The following is a 26,093-nucleotide window of genomic DNA, read 5'->3' on the forward strand; positions in this document are numbered from 1 at the left end:
GGGCATTTCTGCTCTCCTTAGTCTCTAAAGCGCTACGCCTATTCTACTAATCTACGGTAAGCCGGAGCGCGCTCCGTTCATCACCAGCATAGCGAGGACGTCGAATTTTGCTCTAAAAACTTTTTCAGCCTATTTTTGAATACCTTAACTAACGATTTATACAAAAAAATAAAAATAGATTTTTTCAGCCGTCTTATGTGGATTCACCCCTTAAAAAAATTATCCAAAAAATCACTGTTACATTAAAGGAAAAGTTGTTAATAAATTATTATGGTTCTACGTGAAGCGGACAACCAAAAACTTCTATATGAAAAATCCCTATTTTTAAAATGCTGCTATTACCATTAAAATGTATGAAATAAAAAAAATTACAAACGACACTTTCATATAGTAAATTTAATTATCATTAATTTGGTTAATTAATTCTAATTTTAAAATTGTAAAAATTTGTATTTAAAAAAGTAAAAACGAAAGTTTTGTGTTTATTTTTGTAGACCTTCGACAATTTAAAAAATTTTCGAAAATTTTCAGGGCACCTTGAAGATAAAAAACCAACAGGTTTTAAATTTTTAAAACCACCCCCCCTCCTCTTAATTTTGAATATACGAAAAATCGACAATATTGGCCCTTTTCTAAAATGGACAGTTTTTCTATTAAAAAACCATTTTTTACAAGATTAATGATTAGGTACAATTTTATTGTGTCATTTAAAGAAAAAGAATAGATATTAAACTTATTTAAAAAATTTTTTACAGTCTTTATTATGAAAAAATTGACGCAATATCCAAATTTTCATTTCGACAATTACGAAAAAAAGACTCTAACATCAATATCTCTGGTTCTTCTGGAAGTTATTCAGATAAGAATTGTTTACAGTACTGGACACCTTAAAGATGAAAAATCAAGAGGTTTTAAATTTTTCCACGCCTCCATTTTTAAAATACTGTAACGATTTTCTTATTCTTTTATAAAATAAAAGATTTCAAATAAATGAATAAAATAACGAAATCACATAAAATATACAAAATAAATGATAGAAATAAATATACAATCAATTTACACAAAGAAATAAAAAATATATGTATTTCTGTCAAATCAAAAGAAAAAACGGGCCTGACGTCAGGAATTAAATTACAAAATATACAAAAATACACAGAAAATAAATTGAATACATACACACATGCAAATTAAAAATATATAACGATAAAATATAATCACCATAAAATAATAAATTAATAACGAGACAAATAAAATAAGAAATTCACAATTCGCCGCACGACTATTTTCACTCTCTTATTAAATCCGTCAGAAATAATTATAAAAAAATCATCTCTTAAACTCAGACATTCTCTTTATAATTTCATACAGATAAAATTATCTTTGGTATCAGTCAAACTTACTGGAAACTCGTATGAACTCCCAATAGTAGTCATAACGAGGGAAAGTCTAGGGTTTGTGAGTTGTTCCGACTTCCAAGTTCCAAATTTAAAAGGATTAGATAATTTAGCATCATCTTAATGATCTTCAAAAATCCAAATGGATACAAACGGACACACTTTATTTTTAAACACAAAAATTAAACATTTTATAAACAAAAAGAATAAACTAAAATTTAAAAAATTTGAATTTAAAGAATAAAACTACCTTCCGTGTCCTCGGCCGGCACGTGAGAGCGTAGCCGTTGTTGAACCGGTGTCGACGAATTGCGAAAGCCAATTAATTAATTAATTGACCACACTTTTCATCGACTTCGCGATTCAACACTAAACCCCCACCACAGTCTGAATATTAGAGGACACGGAAATTAAAATAATTTAAAAGAATACTTGGAAGTCGGACCGGTCACATTTGCCAGGAGCACTTGTATCGCTTCAATACGGATTACTTTTGCAAATGACCGACAAAATGGGCCCTTTTTATTTTTCTAAAGAACCAATGAAATCAAACAGTTAAATTATCGATATATTAATGAAAACCGCATGATTCGACTTGTCAAAACATGAAGATTGATAATAAAAAATAAAAAAAATAGAGATTTTGCTCCAAAATTACTAAATTGCGATTATCTTGAAAACTAGAACCGACAATATGGGCCCTTTAAGGGCCTTTTAAGGGGATGTCGAAGTCGATACGATTTTCCCATTCAAGCTGAATGCAAAAATCCAATCGACTTTGACATCCCCTTAAAAGTTAATTAGTTTATAAAGTCGTGATGTTTTGCAATAAAAATGATCAAATTTCGATTAATGGTTAGACGCTTTCGATACACGGGGTGGTTCAAGTTCTCTACAATTGAACCTTACACAAGAAAACTGGGCCCTCTAAACTGACCACATAGGAATTGTAAACGAATAAATTTGAAAAAAATTATTTTAAACTCTACACAGGTAAATCGTACACTCTTAAATTTTATAAATTTCAAACAATTTGGTTTCGTTAAGTTCTACACTATTTAATTCTCCATATTAAACTTGCATGCAATGAAGAAAATAAAAATTTGAAAAACTCTACACTGATAAATTAGATACAATGAAATAGTACACGAAATAAATTTACAATACACTACTATTAAACTCTACATTTAAAAATTCAAAAGTTGTTCTTTATAAATTGTACACTGTTTAATTCTACAGTCTGTATTGCATGCAATTAATATGATAAAAATTTGGCAAACTCTACACTGTTGAATTGGATACGGTGAAAAAGTAAATATACCGTCAAAAATAGTGTACAAAATAAATTAAAAATATATTATTGTTATACTCTATACTGAAAATTTCATACACTTTAAGTAAATTATGCTTATTAAATATAGTACCTATACAGTTTGATTCTACACAGTCTAAATTGCATGCTAAGTAATTAGATAAAAAATTTCCTAACTGCACACTGTTAAATTGAATACAGTCAAACGCTTGATTAAAAATCAAATATTTTTCTTAAAATTTGAAAATTTTGGTAGGTATTTAAAATATCAAATTTTTTATGTTTGCTAATTAAAAATTTTTGATGTATTTGAAATTATATTTATAATGATTTTGTAAAAAAATAAGGTTGAAATCGCAGGCAAATTATTTTTCGTTAATTTCACATTTTTCTATATTCTTAAACCAGTTCAGGACTTTTTCAAGAAAATTCAACAAGTTGTCCAGAAATTAACTACAGTTTTTCCTGAACAGCTTAAAATAATATTTCAAATTTGGCTTCATAATAAGAATGAAGCATATCAATTTTGATTGTTGATACACTTTGAAGTGTATTTTTCTGAAAGAAATAATTTTCAGTGCTTTAAGAACATGTCGTTCACAAATTGTTTAAAATTTTCTATTGTTGGAGAAAAATGTGAATAATTGATGAAATGTATGGATTTTAAAAACCATTTGGATATTTAAAAATTTCTTTAAGTCGCCTCAAAATTGTTATTTGGGGTTTTTGAGGTTACTGATTACGAATTAATTATTAGTTTTGCAAATTAAAAATAGTGCATTCAATAAGACCTAAATTTCAACCTTATTTTTTTACAAAATCATTATAAATATAATTTCAAATAGGGGAGAGTGGGTCAAGACGGGGTACTTAAGGTTAAAAGCGCAAAAAAAAAGAAAATTATCAAATATATATTTTATTATTTTATTTAATAACCATCTTTGGGAATCAGTCTTTCGTAAAAAAGGCGTACAAAGGCCATCTGTTTCTTAAAAAAGCTTATAATTAATAATATTGAAAAAATTGCAAATCCCCCCATCTTGCCCCACCGGCGGGTAAGATGGGGTACTCAAGAAAGCAATCTATTTCTGTCGACAAATTTCACAAGTAAAGGTTGCATCTTCATCTTCATCCATAACTGCAGTGAGCCCATTGGCCGCAGACAAAAAAAGCAGCCCAGCCTTCATTTGAGTCTAAATAATAACCATTACAATAGAGACAAGGTGTATTTTCCACTTTACCATCGCTAATTGATGATTTAACCTGACAAGCTTTTTTCTTTTTGGTCACTCTTATTTTATTCAGTCTTGATTTTAGTAGTTTTCTTAACTTCTCTTATTTCTTTTTTTTTTTTGCTTAATTTGTGAACCCCGTCTTGCCCCACTCTCCCCTACCCCATCTTGCCCGCACCTACGAAATTGAATAAAACGATTAATTACTACAATTTACGATTCAACAAAGAAAAAAAAACACATGCTTCCCTTCTTCTGTAACCCTTGACAGTTAGAAAAAAATTTATACAGTTCATTAACTGTTATTATTAAATAATAAACACCTCATAAAAAAATTGGACAAGTGCGAGTTGTACTCGCACTGCAATGGCGGGTTCCGTACACAAATATTAAAACAATACTTGCAACATTTATCGGTAATTGGTAGAATTAAAATAAACAATTAAAAAAATATATTAAAATCATTTGATAAAAAAGAATAACTAAAAAAATTAAAGTATTGTATATATATAATATTGTAAACAATAATAAGCAGAGGAACTATAATTTTGAAAATTTTGTTCCTCTGCTTATTATTGTTTACAATATTAGATATACAATACTTTAATTTTTTTTAGTTATTTCTTCTTATCAAATGATTTTAATATATTTTTTTAATTGTTTATTTTAATTCTACTAATTACCGATAAATGTTGCAAGTATTGTTTTAATATTTGTGTACGGAACCCGCCATTGCAGTGCGAGTACAACTCGCACTTGTCCAATTTCTTTTATTTTTAGTTAAGAAATTAAAGTCAGAAAACAATCTCTCATTTATTCTCTTAAAATTTCACTCTTCCTTAAAATATTTAATGCCACGTGTTTAAACTAAAAAAAATTAAAAAAAATTTTTTTTTTTTTAAAGTTTCTTAAATAAATGTTTTGTCGTCAGACTGTAATAATACACCAGGATACCAATTTCCAGCTCATTAGGTCAAATAATGTAAAAGCTAGGGAAAACAAATTTTTTTAAAAAATTTTTTAGTTTTTCCTTGACAACGCTATGGCCATCATTACATATCAAGTTCTCTATATTTTTCCTATAATATTCGAGTAAAAATACACCAGCATGCAAAATTTCAGCTCTCCATGTCGAATAGTTTAGAAGTTAAGGGGGGGGAATGGTCACTTTTTATGCATTTTTGGCCAAAAATCTTGTTATTTCCTTGACAACGCTATGCCCATCACGTCCAATCACATTCGCTATATTTTTCCTGTAATCTACGTGTGAAAATACATATCTGTACCAAATTTGAGCTCTTTAGGTCAAATAGTTTAGCCGCTAGGGGGGGGGGACACGATTTGGCTACGGACAACAGAGTCTCACCAATAGGGTTTCGCCGATACACCGTAGGTGTACGGAACCCTAAAAAAGTGAAAAAATGACAAGAAAATTGTCAAAAACAGTTTTTTTAGTAAAACAGATAAAAGATTTGTTCTCATGGCTTTCAGGTTTTGTAAACAAGAAACTATCGTCTCGGTGCAGTATTATCTATGTATATAAAATCAGACTTTTGTCTGTACATTGCTCAGAACTTTAAATTTCGCACATAATTATTCGTTTTAGGCATCAAGGATTCCAAATATACCAATAAAAAATTTCGTGTATGTACATATGTATGTATGTATGTATGTATGTATGTATGTATGTATGATGTGTGTCGGTATGTCACAGAATCTTTGTTCGCGCATCACTTAAAAACGGCTGAACCATTTAAAACCAAATTTGGCAGAATATTAGACCTTGGGCCAAGGAAGGTTTATAAATTTACAGATTTGAAAAATATTAATTAGAACGGGAGATATTCAATTTTTTCGAAAAATTCAAAAACCAAAAATTTTCAAATTTTACATTTTTTTAAAAAATGCTTTCAAATTTTCTATAATTGAGTATAACATGTTATTAAGTCAAATTTTAGCATAATTTTTCCAATAATACTGTCCTATAACTAAGACGTAAGTATAAAAATGATTTCGAAAAATTCAAAAAATCGCAAATTTCCAAATTTTATATTTTTTAATGGACTGCTTTTAAACTATCTATAATTAATCATTACATGTTATTCAGTCACATTTTAGCATAATTTTTCAAAAAATAATATCTTATAACTAAGATTAAAGTATAAAAATGTTTTCAAAAAAATTTAAAAATCACAAATTTTACATGTTTTGATGATTTGCTTTTAAACTCTGTATAATTGAGTGTTACATGTAATTTAGTCATATTTTAGCATAATTTTGCACAAAAAATGATATGACTAAGATGTAAGTATAAAAATATTTTCCATATCAAAAAATCGAAAAAATTACAATTGTTATTAACTATCAAGTTTAATTCAGTGGTATTTTTGGGGTTATTTTTATTTTATGAAAATACTCTTTTTTAAGAAAATATGTTATATGCCAGTACCAGTCTTTGACGGGATTTAGTTTACCATAATAGAATTGACAGAGTGTCTACCAATTGCGCGGGGAAACCGATAAATAGCCGGGAGTTTAATTTGACCAGGAAAAACCGGGAATTTTCTTATCAAATTAAAAAAGTTTTATTATATTAATTTGATTTTAAAAACTGCTTTTTACTTTAATTTTTATTGTCTAATTGTGACACAATTATTTATAATTAGACTCTTCTTTGACTCCAGAAGCTGGTGTAAATTTAGGATTAATTTTTAATACATTAATTGCAGTACTACAAACGCACAAAGTACTACAAGTTGCCAAATACTGTTCCTGAATATCAAATTTGATAGAAAAAAATCTGTCACTGATTGAAATAGTAATATTTTTCTCACGAAATAGTTAATGGTAACTAATTATTAGTTTTTCCCAGTAAAATTTAATTCCCGGCTATTTCCCGGTTGGTAGAAACCCTATCAAATGTATTAGCCGAAACTAAAACCCGTCGAAGACGGGTCCGACAGCTAGTTTTTAATAAATCTTAACTCAAATTTCATAAGTTGTTACAAATACAGAATGTCTATTTTTCATAAAAATGTTTCTTTTTATAAAATACAACTTTTTCATGCATAACCTATCAATTTATACTTTATCAGATGATTTTAACTGATTAAAAACGATTTTTAAAAAAAATTTGAATTTACTTATCTTGACAATTTTTGTAACGTTAGGGAGTAACTGGGGTGTCCAGACACCCCAGACGTATTTTAACAGAAGATAGAGCTCTTCCTAGAGCAAAACTTTTGGTGACACATACAGGTGTCAAAAGATAGAGGTTCAAACTAAATTATCAACGGGTTTTGAGCGTAAAAAAATTATTGTTTAAGCCATGGGAATACTTTTAATTTTGCTTGGGGTGTCCAGACACCCCAGTTACTCCTTCTAGGGTTAAGAGTTATAATCAATTATACTTAACCTCTACAACACATGATAATACAATATTGCATCTTTAAATCTTATTTATGAAAAGAATATTTTAAAAAATTATTAATTATATTTTTGAGTATTTTAAGAAAAAACGGGGGACTCTCAGAAGAATCACCCACATATTTTAATCTATTTTTTAAGACATTTTCCAAAATTTTTTAAATGGTCGAAGGTCTATAAAAATGATAAAAATAAACTCGAAACTTTAGTTTTTACTTTTTTCAATGAAAATTAAAGTATACAATTTTAGAAATTAAATTAGGTAATTTTACTATAAAAAAAGTGCTATAATTATTTTTATTTCATGCATTTTAATGGAAATAGTCCTAGGTATATTTTTTCTACATTGCAATTTATCTTAATTATTACTTGTTTATATAACAAAATTTTATCTCGTATCAATAAAACATGAAACAAATATTATTTGAAAACTTGAACAGATTTTTAAATTGCACACTTTAATTTTTCAGCATTTTGTATATTACAAAAATTTTGATTTCAAAAATAATGTCTGCAATAATTAAAAAATTATGATTTTAAAATTTACAAACTATTATGTAACAAACTTGTTTGTTCACAAATTGTACTATTAAAAATTTGTTGTCCATTTAAAGAAATGTTTAAATGGAGAATTGTAAATAATAAATAAAATTATTTAAGAATATTGCTGTTCTAAAATTAAAGGTTATGACTGATGTTTACAAACCCAGTGAATTAGTCATAGCGGCGATTTCATTGGCTCTGGCTGAAGCAATTTTAAGAATATTCGCCTCATGTGGTAGTTCTTGCGAGCCACCGAGAAAATTGTCAAATTGTTCTTTATCCATTTTGGTAACGACATTTATTTATAACAAACAAAGTTCAAAGAAAAAGAACCATTATGCTTTTGAAAATGTGAAGCAGTACGTGAGCAGTACTGCAGTGACGACGACAGCAGCAGACGATAAAAACTAAGATTCTGGTTGTAAACATATAACAGTAGATGTCTCTATTCACTTTTTTCAAATGTTTCAAATTAAAGCAGGACTGACAGAAAAGTTATTACAAAATTTTCAAGATTAAATTATATAATTATATTTGCAATATGTAGCTATTTATTTGGTTCGTTGTTTAGAAAAATACAGAAAGATGTTTTGAATTTTTATTATTTTTCTCAATAAGCATGTTTCCATTTAAATATTTAAAATTTCGCGTCAAAATTGCTGACGACTAGTTAAACATTTAAGCATTTCAAGTGTCTCTTTATTGCTAACTACAGGAGAGGAAAAAACGATGATATAAAATTTTGAAAAATATTGAGATGAACAGTAGGAAAATAAATAAAATAATTGAAGACACTGCGCGAGTCAAGCGCACGCCCAAGTCGAGTGGTCGCCATTTTTGCTGAAGGCAAGGCGAATGTGAATCTCCGAATCCCATCTGATCCCGTCGTCTTTTTCCAAACTGGTGTGTACGTGTCGTGAATTTCTTTACATGTAAAACGAACGTCCAGCCTCGGTAAGTTTCGCTAATAGAAGTCATTTTCAGTGAAATAGAATCCGTGCCGTGGAGAGTTTTGAGGTTTTGACTTTCGGAATTGGACAACTCGTGTTATTCGTGAGCAGAATGAACACGATTTCTCGGGAATCTTTCTCGTTGACGGGGAGTGAATAGTTTTATTTATGACAGGCTGACATTTGCTGCGAATTCAGGAAAACGGGCAACGAGCTCTTTTCAAGAGGAGGGAGGTTAGATAATTGTTTCGAACCAACCCCAAAAGTTGATTAAGTTGTCGAGTGCGAGCAAGATAAGTAAAATTGTGTCGTGAATATTTCTCAAATGAAAATGAGTTGTCAACGAAGTGAGGGGAAAATAACAGTTCCTGACGACTTGAGGGATATTTTGCTGGAATTCACCATCAACTATTTGCTGGAGCAACCGGGGGATATAGTGGATTACGCGGTCGATTTTTTCACCCGCCTGAGGGAGAATCGACAGACGCAGCTGATCCAGGCAAATGCTCAGACGTGTTCGTCGACGCCAGACGAATCAGTCGACGACGAGGGTGAGTTGCAGCGGGTTGTCGCTCTTTTTTAACAGTTTCGGGACAATGGAGAAATTGCAAAATCGGGGGTTGCTCGGTTTTGGTGTTTCCCAGAGTTTGGGAGGTACGACTCGCAACTTTTAATTGATTGTCTTCTTTTTTCTTTTACGTTTCTTTCTTCTCCACTGTGCCTCAATTGCTTGATATTATCTAATTAATCAATTGACAATAGTCAAACTCGATTAATGCAATCAATTAAAAATTTATTCAAAATTACTTAACCTTCTTTTGTCTTCTTTCGTGCTTCGTTGGTAACAAAAACACAATTATTACATGTCGTAGCATGCAAGTTGAACACGACGAACTATTTATTAATTTAATTTACGCATTCAAAAATTATAACACATTAACAACCAAGTACGTAATGTTAACTTTTTTCTGCAAAGTTTTTCATAAAGTGAAACATCTGTTGCTGTTGAAAATAGTTATTTATCATTTTCAATTTTTTTCTCATGTTGAAGATTGTCGACGTTTTTTCTTTTAAAATAAAAAGTTTCGTCTATAATTTAATTTAGTTTCATAAAATATATTTTCTGTTTGATAATTCACTAAGTTAATATTTTTATTTTATATAAATAAATATAGTATAATCCGTATAGGTATAATATGAGATTAAAAAGAATTTCTTGATTTAAATAGTGGCAAGCGTCAATAAAGTTTGATTTTAAAAAAATGTAAGAGAAAGATTTGCATAGAATCAAATTATAATGCTGTTTCACTTAATCTTTGACACTAATAGTTTTTTTATTTTAAACTAAAAATCTTTCTTTTGCCTCTCAGTGGTGCAAACAAAGTCATAAAACTCGACGAAGAGAGACTTCAAAAATATTCTGATTTTAATACCAGAAACCGAACGATTTCAAAGATTTCCTTCCTTCTAAAAAGAAATTTATACTTAAATTTGGAAATTAAATTCAGGGTGTCTAACGGTCAGGAAATGTCAAATGATTTCATTTAAAGTCAGGAAAATTTCTATAAATTCATATGAAAATCCAAATTTTTTGTGATAATTATTTATTGTTAAATGAAAGTGGAAAGTAGAAAAATAAGGTTAGAAAAATACATTTTTTCATTAAATACAAACTTTAATTTAATTTAAGTTGTCTTTCGCTTTTAAAACAAAAATGAAATTTAGAAAAATTAAGAAGCTGCCCGTAACTTTGTGCGAGTTACTAACAAGTCATAAAATATATTAAACGTTACAATTTAATTTCCAAAATTAAATTACTGCTGATAACTGGGTGCCAGTTTCAGCTTCATCTTCATAGAGGAAATACTGTGTTGATGGAAATTTTCAATTGTAAGTTTTTCACATACACTACCGGTCAAAATTGAGAGACCACCCATTTCCAGGCGATTGAAAATCATTTTAAAACATTAAATGTATTGAAACTAAAATTTGTTTCTTTTTATTTTTTGAAAGATAATAAAATTTTGAAAAGAACAAGATCTTTTAGAAGTCATTTGGTCAATATTTTATTTAGATAATTTTAAAAAATCGTCATTTTCAATGTTTTACAAAAATTTGAATAACTTCTAAAATAATGGAAGCTTTATAATGATCTTAGGCTTATTTTACAGGTCATTTGGTACACTATAAGAATTATTTATAGGCAATAACGTATAATTTTTTTCTTAGAAAATGCAGGCCATCAAACTTGGACCAAAAAAATTCAAAAAATTTGGTACAATTTTTCTGTACTAAAAAATATTCTAGAAAATATATAAAACATCATGTGGCGTAGATTTTTCAAGAAAATTTAATAACAAAAATACGTTTGAATTTTAAAAATTATTTTTCTGTTAATAAGATTGTTTCAAATTTTTTGAATTTTTTTGGTCCAAGTTTGATGGCTTGCATTTTCTAAGAAAAAAAAATACACGTTAATGCTTATAAGTAATTCTTGTAGTGTAGCAAATGACCTTTAAAATAAGCCTAAGATCATTAGAAAGAGTTCATTATTTTAGAAGTTATTCAAATTTTTGTAAAACATTGAAAATGACGATTTTGTAAAAATATCTAAATAAATTATTGGCCAAACGACTTCTAAAATATCTTGTTCTTTTCAAAATTTTAACATCTTTCAAAAAATGAACAGAAAAAATTTTATGTTTTAAAACGTTTCTCATTCGCCTGAAAATAGGTGGTCTCTCAATTTTGACCGGTAGTGTATTTCGATGACATTTAACCTGAAGTGTTAAAACAAGTGTTTTGATAAATTAAGAAAGATAAAAATCAACAAAATGTTTCAAGTAGAAATAATTTAACGAAATGAGGATGAAAAAAGTGAAAAGGTATTCTTAATAAATAACATTAATTTATTATTATTAATTATGTCAATAATAATTTCAATCAATTAGATAATTCTTAACTTGTCCAAATAAATGAAATTTATTTATATCTTCAAATTAAGACTTTACTATAACAGCGAGCGTGAATATTTCACTTAATTTTATTATTTGATTATTTAACAAACTGAATTAGAAAATTATAACAAATTTTCATTGCATATTTTATAGCAATATTTGTTTAAAATATTCAACAATTTCACAATATAAATAATTTTTAATTGAACAATCCATCGTTTGCCACAGTGGGTCAGAAGTTTCTAAAAATGTCAAAAAACACACTTTAAAATTTAAAAAAAGTAAATACTGTTACTTTATTAATATATATGAGAGAAGGATTTTAGAAATTTATTAAGCATTTGAGTAAATATTATATTATTTACAGTAGAAAAACCGTAAGATTTAAAATAATGCAATAACACTTTCCCTCTATATAAGTATTAATTTTTTTTGTTATTATTGGTAGAAATAATTTTTTGAAATAATTATTATTTTAAATTGTGAAAAAATATGAAAAATTTATTTTATCTACACTGAAAAAATGTTAGGCCGTTGGCTGTACTGGTTCCGAAACAACCAGTTCCCCTTTCAACCAGCACGTCAGACGTCCTTTTTCAAGACAGTAGACATACTTCTTCAGCGCATGCGTTGTTCTGTGGTTTAGGGAAATAGCTATCAGCACGGCGGTTGAACTGAAAAAGTAATGGAGCACTCACAGCTCTGCCTGCCTGCGCAGGCAGTAATTGGAGTAAGAGAGAAAGTCAATTAGAGTGAAAGAGACAGTAAATTCAAATTTGTATTGCTGCCTACTAGCTGTGAGTGCGCCTTAAGTCTACTGTCAAGAAAAAGGACGTCTGACGTGCTGGTCAGAAGGAAAACACTTGTTCTGGCGTTTTAAGAGAACCAGTACAGCCAACGGCCTAAAACTTTTTCAGTGTATATACTTTATTAAACATATTTGAACGTTTTGATATAGGGTAAACCAGACAGTAGTCGTTCACTTTTCAATTTTGAATAGCTATAAAACCGTATAAAATGAAAACAGTTTGTTTGTTACTACACGGAAAAAGTATCGGCACGTCAGATGTACAGGTTGTGTCAAATTTTCTTCTACATTTATTTTGCACGCCATCTGTGCCAGTTTGGCGTATCTGACGTGCATTACGTACGTCTGATATCTCGAAATGGCACCTCAGACGTGCAAGATGAAATGTACTACTGTTGACACTGTCCTTGGCGCATCTAATGTCCCGGAATTTTTCCCGTGTACTAGCGCAGTCGACGGCCGCAAGCGGCCGTCTCCTTTGCCGTTCTCTGCCATTTCTCAATTCAGTTCCCTGCCTAATTTTTAATTAATTACAATTTTTCTTTTTTCTTTGTGAATTTGATATACAATTAAACTTACACAAACATATAAGCGTAAGGCATATGAAACTAGCGAACGCTAAGCATTAAATAGGGAATTATCTTTAACTGTTCTACGCCATTTCTAAATTTAGTTTCCCAGGTGCGAATTTTGGTCGGCCGCCAGAGTTGGCAGGTCGGGCCCAGGTCGGCCCATCTATGGCTGCCAATAGGTCGGCAGCCAAAGTCGGGCCGACTTTGGTTACTGTTTCCACCCAAGGTTGGGCCGACTATGGGTGCCAGAGTTTAGAGAACCTAATTTTAGTTGGTCGGGCTGACTCTGGCCTGAGTCGGGCCGATGGTCGGCAAAACTATGGCAACCAGAGTTTAGAGAACCTAATTTTAGTTGGTCGGGCCGACTCTGGCCTGAGTCGGGCCGATGGTCGGCTAAAGTATGGCAGCCAGAGTTTAAAAAGGTTAATTTCTGTTGGTCGGGCCGACTTTGGCCTGAGTCGGGCCGATGGTCGGTAAAACTATGGCAGCCAGAGTGAAAAAAACCTAATTTCTGTTGGTCGGGCCGACTCTGGCCTGAGTCGGGCCGATGGTCGGTAAAACTATGGCAGCCAGAGTTTAAAAAACCTAATTTCTGTTGGTCGGGCCGACTCTGGCCTGAGTCGGGCCGATGGTCGGTAAAACTATGGCAGCCAGAGTGTAAAAAACCTAATTTCTGTTGGTCGGGCCGACTCTGGCCTGAGTCGGGCCGATGGTCGGTAAAACTATGGCAGCCAGAGTTTAAAAAACCTAATTTCTGTTGGTCGGGCCGACTCTGGCCTGAGTCGGGCCGATGGTCGGTAAAACTATGGCAGCCAGAGTTTAAAAAACCTAATTTCTGTTGGTCGGGCCGACTCTGGCCTGAGTCGGGCCGATGGTCGGTAAAACTATGGCAGCCAGAGTGTAAAAAACCTAATTTCTGTTGGTCGGGCCGACTCTGGCCTGAGTCGGGCCGATGGTCGGTAAAACTATGGCAGCCAGAGTTTAAAAAACCTAATTTCTGTTGGTCGGGCCGACTCTGGCCTGAGTCGGGCCGATGGTCGGTAAAACTATGGCAGCCAGAGTTTAAAAAACCTAATTTCTGTTGGTCGGGCCGACTCTGGCCTCAGTCGGGCCGATGGTCGGTAAAACTATGGCAGCCAGAGTGTAAAAAACCTAATTTTAGTTGGTCGGGCCGACTCTGGCCTGAGTCGGGCCGATGGTCGGCTAAAGTATGGCAGCCAGAGTTTAAAAAGGTTAATTTCTGTTGGTCGGGCCGACTTTGGCCTGAGTCGGGCCGATGGTGGGTTAAACTATGGCAGCCAGAGTTTAGAGAACCTAATTTCACTTGGTCGGGCCGACTCTGGCCTGAGTCGGGCCGATGGTCGGTAAAACTATGGCAGCCAGAGTTTAAAAAACCTAATTTCTGTTGGTCGGGCCGACTCTGGCCTCAGTCGGGCCGATGGTCGGTAAAACTATGGCAGCCAGAGTGTAAAAAACCTAATTTTAGTTGGTCGGGCCGACTCTGGCCTGAGTCGGGCCGATGGTCGGCTAAAGTATGGCAGCCAGAGTTTAAAAAGGTTAATTTCTGTTGGTCGGGCCGACTTTGGCCTGAGTCGGGCCGATGGTGGGTTAAACTATGGCAGCCAGAGTTTAGAGAACCTAATTTCACTTGGTCGGGCCGACTCTGGCCTGAGTCGGGCCGATGGTCGGTAAAACTATGGCAGCCAGAGTTTAAAAAACCTAATTTCTGTTGGTCGGGCCGACTCTGGCCTCAGTCGGGCCGATGGTCGGTAAAACTATGGCAGCCAGAGTGTAAAAAACCTAATTTCTGTTGGTCGGGCCGACTCTGGCCACGGTTGGCCCGACCATCTTAAAAAACATTTCTATACTGCCATGGTAGAAATTAAAAGTTTTTGTGTTAATTATTTTAGCTAAAATGGATTAAACAAAAACTAATAAACGTTATCTGATTTATTAATCGTTATGAATTACAAATTTCTTTTTTTAAATTGCAGCTTATAAATTCATTTTTGTTCTTAGGCTTTCATGTAAGCGTAGCGTAATGGTTAGCTTGTTAGACTTCGGTGCGTTAGGTTGCGAGTTCGATCCCTGCGAGCGTTAGAAATTTTAATTTGTATTTATGTATAAGATTGCGTCTAGTGTTAAGATGAATGCGATAAATAAATAAATAAATAATGAATATTAAGATATCACTTAATATCTGTTAATTGTAAAGTTAATAATTTTTTGCAAACGGTCGGCCGACTATTGGCTGCCAAGGTCGGCACGACCATGGTTGCCAAAATGAAGCCGACCTTCTTTCTCATGGTCGGGAAAACTTTGGCACCCCTGGTCGGCCCGACCATGTCAGCCACTGGACGGCGGGTGTTACAATTCACTAGTTCGGCCGACCTTTGGCTGCCAAGGTCGGCACGACCATGGTTGCCAAAATGAAGCCGACCTTCTTTCTCATGGTCGGGAAAACTTTGGCACCCCTGGTCGGCCCGACTTTGGCACCCATGGTCGGCCCGACCATGTTAGCCACTGGACGGCGTGTGTTACAATTCACTAGTTCGGCCGACCTTTGGCTGCCAAGGTCGGCACGACTATCCACTTGGTCGGCGCGACCATGGCCCGACCAACTTTTCGCACCTGGGTTGCTACCTAATTTTGAATTAATTCTAATAACTTTAATTTCATTACATTTAAATATAAGATTTAAACTCCTGCCCTATTATAATTATATTGTTTGTTACCGCAGCTCCATCTGCAACATGCATTTTGCTTATGAGTATGCCTTTCAATGCTTTTTTCCTAATCGCGCTGCGAGTTCTCTTCGATATTTTCGATATTCGATCTTGCCCATGCCTTCATGCTTTTTTTGGTAGGAATCATTTTTAAGATCATCATAAACAAACCTAAGCTTTTGTTATTGAAAAAAAATATATTTTCTACGGTTTTTAAAGGTGGCCAACTGGCCATCAATTCTTACTTGTTTGTTTATTAATTTTTTTAACGAATAAGAAATTTTGTTTTATAAACCTGATTGGTTTAATAGTCTATAGTCTAAGAGGGAATAAGAGTATAAAAAATTGGAATGAGAAATTACTTTCTCATGTAATTGTTAAAAGAACGCGGCAGTGTACAAAACACAAGTCAATAATAGAAGCGAAAATTGAACAAATAGTACTCAGTCCAGTTCTTTCGAAAAATGAACGCCGTGCACATAAAGTAGATACCTACTCGAAAATCACAAGTTATTCTCTCTCTCTCACACTAATGGTCGTTCACTATTATCTTACCGTTTCACTTACTCTTACTACTCTCAACTATTATGCAGTGCAGTTAAGTTCATTAAATTATTAAATATTGCTGTGAGAATAATTAATTATACATTTCATTCAAGGTCAATTCACTATTTTGTACACGAAAAAAAAGAATAATCAAATTTACCATGAGGACTGTCAAACTTAAAAAAGGTTTCAAGGTTATTAAGAAAAAATTATTGTTTTTTATTTATTTATTATTAAATTCTAATAACCGTATCAAATTTAAACTAGGTGACAATATTATTTATTCAATATTATGAATATTGTTGACATCCATACTTACATTAATTACAAAGTAAAATCCACGCATGATCTAATTTATTTCATTGGTAAGGGATGTTTCTTAAATAGGAAATTTCCCCCATCGATTGCGTAGCCGAGAGGCTTAATGTAAAAGCGTGCGATTTATAATTATATGCGTATATTTAGTTGTATGGTTAGGTAGGTGTTAAATCCCGTATGATTGTAAGATTTTCCGATGCATTTAGTTGTTAATTGTAAGTAAGAAAATGTGGGAAGAATAAAACTTGTGAATTAATGAATATGAATATATAAAGAGTGCATTTAACACATTTTTCTTTTTTTTTAATGATTGGTTATTGTTTTTTTTATATAAAATTGACGAAGTGAATAAAAGGAAACACTCGTTTCGCGTCGCGTCGGCCATTTATTTTGACAGGTTCCGCGCCTGCGTTCCCTCATTGTGAAAATTTCGAAGTAGGGGACTGAGTCCAGTTTCTCTACTATGCACACTGCAGCGCGCCTTATAATCTTCGCCTGTGTTTCAATGCTCTTTACAGTGACATTTGGAACTAAGGCCCTCTATACACTATATGCAACACCCTAAGATGCTTGATGGAAATGAATTAATGTACTTTTACTGGACTGAGTCCAGTTTTTTCAATATTGACTCCCAGTTTTTCAAACTCTATTTTTCTCAGTGAATTTAAAAAAAATATGAATCGCATTTTTAAACAGTGTTAAGGGGTTACGCCACCCTGAAATTTTCAAAAAAATTTATTTTTTTTTTTTGCTTAATTTCAAAGTTTATATTCTAACGAATATTTTGAGATGTCGCCGAAGACAATGTCTCACTAATTACAAAAGTTATGGTCATTAGAAGTCAGCGCGGTGGGGACGCGCCGAGAGCTGCTGGAAGCAGCGACTTTCTATTTTCGAATGGTCTAGGGGGCCCTTTCATGATTTAGGAAGGGTCCTTTTCATTGTATCCCTTCCATTCTTAAATAAAAAAAATTATGGCCCAGGAATTGCTGATTAAATAGTAAATTGAAAAATTTTCAAGTTATAATACACTAAAGTTCATTTTTTTCTTCTTTTGCGTTTTTCTCGAAACCACAATTTTCGAGACGGTGTACACGATAACTCAAAAACTATTCAATCGATTGACTTGAAAATTAATATACATCTTCCTAAATAGATTTTCCACAGAGTGACGTGGGATTTTTTTGATTGAATAATTTGAAAATTTTTTATCCAATTTTTTATACGGTAATTTTAGCCAAAAAAAAAATGTCAATTTTTGAAGTGCTTCCATTTGCGTAAAAAAATTTTTTTTTTAAAATGGCTTCGTCACTCTGTTCAAAATTTATCACTTTTTAAGAAAAATATTGTTTTACTTGTTTCTGACAAAAATTGAACTGCCAATCATGTACACCATCAAGGAGTGCTCCGGAAAAATTGATCCACGCCAATAGTTATATCTCCGCCATTTTTAATTAAAAACAATTTTTTTTAAAATATTTATAAAGCTCAATATATGTACTAAAGCATCAATAAATGTAAAGAAGTCCTACCTGAAACAGTTTTATCAAAAAAATTCCTAAAAAACCATCCGATTTTCATGCGTTCAGGGTGGCGTAACCCCTTAATTAAAAAGATTTCTTTTAGTGTCCGACTACTGTCGTATTCTTGCTTGTTTATTTGCAAATTTTTTTTGTAAACATAATTGGTATAATAGTTTTGTAAGACCATAAGGAACAATCACACGTGAAAGAAATTTTAATTACAATTTATAAGGGGCCGTCCATTAATTACGTAATACGTTTAGGGGGGAGGGGGGGTTCGAGAAAATGTTATCATATGTTACATGGGAGGGGGAAGGGTCAATCATCATTGTCACGTAATATTTATAAGGAACTTAATCTCTTTATAATCGATAAATTTTTGAAAAGCTGTCCCTTGCCGCCACTTCAATATAAGTAAAAATCGAATCATTTCGCGAATCGATTCATGGGAATAATATAAAATTATTGTTAAAAAATCAATGTTATATTTTTGGTTGTTCAGTATGATTAATAAAATTATTCCTCTAAATGTTTTTTATATTTAACTTAATTTTGTATTGCTATTGTACGATATAAATACTAAAAATAACAGTAATAAACAAATTTGTTTCGAAAAACGTTAGTAAAAAAAATATTTTAAAAAATTACGTAACAATTATAGGGGGGGGTAAACGATTTTGTTACAACTTGTTACATAGGGGAGGGGGGGGGTTCAAAATTTCACTAAAAACGTGTTAGGGGTCGTCCATATACCACGTGGACAGTTTTTCAAAGATTTTTGACCCCCCTCCCCCCTTGTGGACACAAAAATACATGGGATCGTGGACATTTTCAACCTTTTTACCCCCCCCTCCCCCAAAAGTGTCCACGTGGTATATGGACGACCCCTTACGTAATTTATGGACGGCCCCTAAACAGTATTCATTGAAAATATTTTCTTAAGTGGCCGACTACTGTCTGCCCGTGCAGAAATTTTGACCGGGGCCAGGTCGGGGCCAGATCGAGACAAACCGGGCCCCGATCTGGCAACCCGACCTGGCCCCGGCCTGGTTGAAACACTAAAACCGACCGGGGCCATGGCACTTTGCCCGATCTGGCCGCCCTGTCGGGACCCGGTCGGGGCCATGGGATTTCCCCCGATCTTTTCGCTACCCAGGTAGAAATCTAATACTGACTGTATTTTATTATATTAAAGCTCGTTATTTGATTATTAAAGCATGGGGAGTATTTACTTCAATATTAATAATTATTATTAATATTTTTGTAGTAAATAAAATTTTATGAGTGTCATTAAAAATGTAAATAATTATTAGAATTGCTTTTATTGAACTAAGTTTTTAAACAAATATTTTTCTTATTTTCTTTCATTAATTTAGACAGACTATCTTATTTAAATTAATGCCTAATTTATTATTATCATTGTTAATAATTATTTAAACCTATACTTTATGTAACATTATTAAGAATTATACACAAAACACTTAAAACTAAGACGGAAAAATATCGCACGCACGGGGGATCGAACCCTAGACCTCGAGGACGCAAGTCGAATACACATACCGCATAGCCACGCAAGCTTGGAAGCGACCTCGCTTAAACTTCCTTTTGAATCATGGGACCGTTATATACAGTATGCTATCATAATAAATTTACTGTATCATATTTATTTAAAGAAAAATTATTAAAAATATATATATATATATATATATATATATATAAATTAATATGTTTATCATAATAATATGGTAAAAATTAAAAATTTAATTATTTATTCTCTATTATTTATAATTTAACTATTTTTTAAAATAATAAAATTTTTTTTATTATTAATAATTCACAATAATACAAAAAATTATTAATTAATAGTAATTTATTTTTTTGCCTTAAACATGGAACTTCAATTTAAGTGTGAAAAATAATTAAGAGTTTTTAAGAGTTATAAATGTCAAAAATAATATGTTAATATTATAACCACAAATAAATTAAACATTTTAGGCAATATTTTTGGTTATCTTTATGATAACATCGACAAATGGTTCACCCTCGACAATTAGTGCGTTTGTCCTATTGTTTTAAATTAAAGGAGAATAAATTCTTAAGACATCCCTTGATGCCAATTTTTGAGTTTTTAATTGTTTATAATTTTTATTTTCAAATTTCAATCAAAGTTAACAAATTAACACCATTTTTTAAAAACGGATGTTTATTTTCTTATTCCGTTACTGTACATGCTCTAAATCAGTTCAAATTAATCCAATATTACCAGCAGACAATTAAAAATCCATAAAGTAATATATTTCAATTGTTATAAACAACATTAATTAAAAAATACACGGAAAAAAAAGTACGTGAAAGTTTCATTGACTCGGTACTTGACTTTTGGATACGACACAAAATACTAAAAACAGTCTAGTCATTTTGCATGAGAGTATCAAAAGCAGTCAATGAAATATTCTAGTACCTTGCTTGAGAATTTCATTGACTTTAAAAAAAATTGTAAAATAAAAAAAATAATTTCCACTTGTTCACACAGTTTTTCTGAAATTCACTCATTCATTCACATATTTGGATAATTAATCACACAAACAAAGAACAATTATTGTATCACTTTTCGACGTTCGTCAACACTTATGAACTAACCTATGACACACACATATATTCGCGTATAACTTAAATATAAACACACACTTAACACTTAAAAGTACGTATCGAATTGTTCTTATATACCACATGGTGAAATTTTTCACGACTTCTGAGACATGCTATTTCACTGAAAACTGATACTTACATAACATTCTGTTTTGTGAGAAACACAAAACAAAAAATATTTTTTTGAAAGTCAATTCTTGAAGACAAATATACCCAGTGAGAAATTTCTCACCGGTCCAATATCGGTCCAATATTGGGAGCCAAGAGACCGATCATCGGTCCAATAAAGGCTCCCAATATTGGACCAATATGGGCTGATGCTTGGGATGTAACGGCATCGCCAATCATCGGTTGTCAATATTGGTCCAATATTGGCCGAATATTGGCAACCAAGAGAAAAAAATTTTTTTAAATAAATTTTTTTTAATTAAATAATAATAATAAAAAATTAATGTTTATAATTTTTGTTTAATATATTTATTTGTTTAATTATTTATTTTTAATAATTCATGTAAATAATAAATAATTTATTATTTATAAATTATAATTATTTAAAAATGCAGCAGCTATTAGAAAATAGCATTCTGCAAAAAAAATTCTATCATTGAAAAATCAATGATAGGCGAGAGAAATCCGCGTCTTTAAATAGATTCGCAGATGATAGACAAGAGATATCCGCGTCATTAAACGGATTCGCAGATATACTCTGGTCTCGCGACGAATCTCTCGATACTTATATACACTGGAGTCGCCGTGTCAGTTGCGAGAACGGTTACAGCGTCCCTCTTGCGGCAGAGATAAGAATTGTCACGTAAACTGCTAAATCGCTTTACCGACCGCCTTATTATACCCGCAGTTTACGTGACAATTCTTATCTCCGCCGAAAGAGGGACGCTGTAACCGTTCTCGCAACTGACACGGCGACTCCAGTGTATATAAGTATCGAGAGATTCGTCGCGAGACCAGAGTATATCTGCGAATCCGTTTAATGACGCGGATATCTCTTGTCTATCATCTGCGAATCTATTTAAAGACGCGGATTTCTCTCGCCTATCATTGATTTTTCAATGATAGAATTTTTTTGCAGAATGCTATTTTCTAATAGCTGCTGCATTTTTAAATAATTATAATTTATAAATAATAAATTATTTATTATTTGCATGAATTATTAAAAATAAATAATTAAACAAATAAATATATTAAACAAAAATTATAAACATTAATTTTTTATTATTATTATTTAATTAAAAAAAATTTATTTAAAAAAATTTTTTTCTCTTGGTTGCCAATATTCGGCCAATATTGGACCAATATTGACAACCGATGATTGGCGATGCCGTTACATCCCAAGCATCAGCCCATATTGGTCCAATATTGGGAGTCAATCGGCGCCCAGCACGGCAACCAATATTGGACCGATATTGGACCGATTAAAGTCTATTGGCAATTTCTCACTGGGTATATTAACACTATTTGTTTTTCATAAAATAATAGTATATTTACATCTGAAATTAACACAAATGGAAACAGACGATCAGTTGGCATTTACCTTAGGTAGAAACGCGCAACGCACACTGCGCATGCTCTACAGAATTTTCAAGCGCAGTCAACTAATCTTTCACGTACTTTATAAAACTGAACAAATGACTTTTCGTTAAAATTTAAAAAACACTGTTGCCCATACTAGTACTAGAATAACTCTAGGACTTTTCTATATTTTCTAATAAAAAGTATATGATACAGCCTTGTATTTTGTGTCCTACCCAAAAGTCAAGCACTTTCAAGGAAGGATTCACGTACTTTTTTCCGTGTAGTTAACTTTGATTCCTCTCCAATAAAAAATTTTTTTTTCACATTTTTTTTTTAATTTTAGTTCATTTGAAGAATATTTTTCCTTTATGATTAAAAAATAACTTATTTAAATTGTTATAAACAATATTAATTAACAAATAGTTAACTTATGATCCTGTCCAACAAAAAATTTTTGTTACAAATTTTATTTTTTACTTAGGTTCATTTAAGGTAGTAGTCGCGCTGCTGGCTCTGGCCAAAGGTTTACCGGGCCGCTTACTAGAGTGGGGCAGTGAGAGTGAGAGAGACAGTTTAACTCCCTACTCTATTCGTTCGTATGAAAATTCGTATAATTTAGTTATTTTTTTAACTTTCTGTAAATATATTTATAGTTTGGTGCGGTCAAAAAATGTCATGTTTTTTCTATTCACTTGTTTCATCTAATTGAATACTTTGGTAGTTTTATTTCAAAATCTGACGATTAGTTATCATATAAATAATTATTAAACAAAATTAATACATGCATTGGGTGCTCCCTCCATGCAAAATGTATGAACTTTGAATTCATTTTTTGAAGCTTTGAAACGGTCAAAATTAATGAAATTGGTTTCATTCTGTAGATAAATACTTCAGGAATAAGTATGCAAAATTTGAAAAAAATCTGACGAAAACCATTTTACGCGACTAATACCTTAAAGAATATATGTCTTTTTTGCTTATAATATAACTTATATTTAAATATTTAATATTAGGGTAGAGTGGGGTAAAAAAGCCATGGTGTAAAAAAGCCATTTGAGTTTTATTTAAAAACTATTAAGCCGATTTATCAGCTGTTTAGAATATAAATACTATTAGGTAATACGCAACTTTTGAATCTAATTTGAATGTTGTACCTAGATTAATATTGATTTTATTGTAATTTTAATTTTTTGTTGCTTTTTTGAAAACATTTTGGTGAACTTTTCAAACATATTACAATTTGATTAAGTGAACGAATAATAAAAGTAAATGTTTGTACATAAGGAGAAAAGTATACCGAAAACGTATACAATGTTAATTTTTGGAAATTGAACTGAATTAACAATTTATTTTTGCTTTTTTTAATAACTGGTCTTGGGTGTAAAAAAGCCAGTGCAAAAAATCCATTGAATATTTTGTGAAATTCACTTGTTTTCTATTTAAACTAACCTTCTTATTTTACAAAATTTCTCGTGTTTATTTAATAAAATAAATTAAACACGACGAAAAAGTAGTTCAAAGTGCATCTAAAAAATAAACAATGAATAAACGGTTGCAACGAAATATGTTAGCTGTGGTAAAACTTAAAGAGAACTTCTAAAAAAGGTACGAAAAATTGGCAGTGCAAATCGAAAACAGGTAAACTTAATATAATTTTCAATTTTGCTTGCTAAAAACTCTTTCATAATTATTAAAATATTTTTCAAATAAGACTATTTGTCATATAAATAAAGGAAAACTATAAAAATACCTAAATTGATAACATGTTTTGCTAAAATCGTAGGGTGGCTTTTTCACCCCACCAGGTGGTGCAAAAAAGCCACTTGCAGTGCTTTCGTAAAACTCTTATAACTTAGTCCTTTCATGAGATAAAAAATATTTCCGTCAAGAATTTTCAAGCTTAATAACTAAACTTTCAATAACAATTGGAAATTTGAGAAAAAAATTTTAAGTACAGATTTTACAGCATCAAAAGTAAAAATGTGGCTTTTTTACCCCACTCTACCCTATATATTCATGGTCTTTTAACATTATCTAAATAAAAAAGTAAACGTGAAAAAAAAAATTTTTGTGGAAAGGAACAAAAATTAACTATTTGTTAATTAATATTATTTGTAACAATTTAAATAAGTTATTTTTCAAACAAAAAGGACACATATTTTTAAAATTAACTTAAATTAAAAAGTAGACGTAAAAAAAAATTTTTTTGGTGGACAGGAACATAAGTTACATAATTATTTGTTATTTAATATTGTTTATAACAATTTAAATAAGTTATTTTTTAATCAAAAAGGACAAATATTCTTTAAATGGACTTAAATTAAAAAGAAAATGTGAAAAAAAAAATTTTAGTGGAATAGGAATCAATGTTAACTATTTGTTAATTAATATTGTTTATAACAATTTAAATAAGTTATTTTATAATCAAAAAGGACAAATATTCTTTAAATGAACTTAAATTAAAAAGAAAAGGTGAAAAAAAAAACATTTTTTAGTGGAGAGAAATCAAAGTTAACTATTTGTTAATTAATATTGTTTATAACAATTAATATAAATTACTTTCTGTTTTATTGATTGTGTGGTGGTCATATTGTATTAATTTGAACTGATTCAGATCATATGCAGCAACGGAATAAGAAAATAAGCCTCCTTTTTTAAAAAATTGTATTAATTTGTTAACTTTGATTGAAAATTAAGAACTAAAAAATTGGCCTTGATGGATGTCTTAAGAATTTATTCGCCTTTAATTTAAAATAAAGAATACTGAAACCGGTTAAGAATTGGTAGACACCCGAATAAAAATTAAAGTCGTCAGTATGTAGGATCTATGTTGGCTGGCCTACCTGGCGACATAGGCCTGCGAGTCAAATCGGACGTAATGCCTACGTAAGAATCTAACGCTCGTCCCTTTAAATTCTACGTAGGCCAACAAGCTAGAACCTACACTGAAAAAAAATGTAATTGAACAGTAAATGCATTTACTTGACACAATTTACTTGAATCAATCCCATATTTATTTGAAGACAGAAATTTATTTTCTTGTGCCAAGTAATTATGAGCATTGGGTAGAGTTCTTGAATTAATAATTCAGTATTTGGTGGAAGTAAATATGTTATTACTACAACCAAATATTTTACTTAACCGAAGTACCAAAAAGGATTGAATCAAGAATATTATGTTCTTAAGCGAAATAGTAAAGTATTGTCTGAAGAATTTGTGTTTCTTAAATCAAATCATTTTATTCATTTGCTTTGAGACTTTTTTTTACTTAACACAATGCCAGTGTTCTTGATCCAAGAAAATATTTTTCTTCAAATGTATATGCAACTTAAATAGGCCAGTCGTTGGGTCGAAAAAGTACACATAAATGCTAGCAGCAAAGTCTAAATGGTTTCTTGTAGTTTGCGGGCCCCATATAAGAGCCCAATAGTTTGCTCTCGATTCTCAGTTGCGAAAAAGGTTATAAATAATTGTCAAAGTTTGAAAAACGTGGTTTTTTGATTCCCGTTGCTTCCGGTTACATTTTAGAGAAAAAAGTTGTTATTGAAAGTTGTAGAGCTTGAAAATAGCTTTTAAATGATTGGTCATAAGTTAAAAAATTTTAATT

General features: G+C 31.3%; 2 protein-coding genes across 3 annotated transcripts in view; one reads left to right on the forward strand and one right to left on the reverse strand.

The window, feature by feature from the left end:
• The window catches only part of LOC122505976 (ribonucleases P/MRP protein subunit POP1), a 103,124-nt gene extending 94,801 nt beyond the window's left edge, over positions 1 to 8,323 (reverse strand). Inside the window, exon 1 of the mRNA XM_043617901.1 lies at positions 8,071 to 8,323. Within this exon, the coding sequence (XP_043473836.1) occupies positions 8,071 to 8,191 (121 nt within the window). The 5' untranslated portion in view covers positions 8,192 to 8,323. The remainder of the gene's footprint in view (positions 1 to 8,070) is intronic.
• A 347-nt stretch (positions 8,324 to 8,670) lies between these two features.
• Positions 8,671 to 26,093, forward strand: part of LOC122505980 (cAMP-dependent protein kinase type II regulatory subunit) — a 214,285-nt gene continuing 196,862 nt past the window's right edge. Inside the window, exons 1-2 of one of the 2 annotated variants that reach the window (XM_043617907.1) lie at positions 8,671 to 8,814; positions 8,892 to 9,408. In XM_043617907.1, the coding sequence (XP_043473842.1) occupies positions 9,183 to 9,408 (226 nt within the window). In that variant the 5' untranslated portion in view covers positions 8,671 to 8,814; positions 8,892 to 9,182. Of the gene's footprint in view, positions 9,409 to 26,093 lie in introns of both variants that reach the window. The other variant, XM_043617906.1, reaches the window with a different exon arrangement.

The sequence above is a fragment of the Leptopilina heterotoma genome, unplaced genomic scaffold (genome assembly GCF_015476425.1).
Source record: "Leptopilina heterotoma isolate Lh14 unplaced genomic scaffold, ASM1547642v1 Lhet_384, whole genome shotgun sequence".
In the NCBI taxonomy this organism is placed as follows: Eukaryota; Metazoa; Arthropoda; class Insecta; order Hymenoptera; family Figitidae; genus Leptopilina; species Leptopilina heterotoma.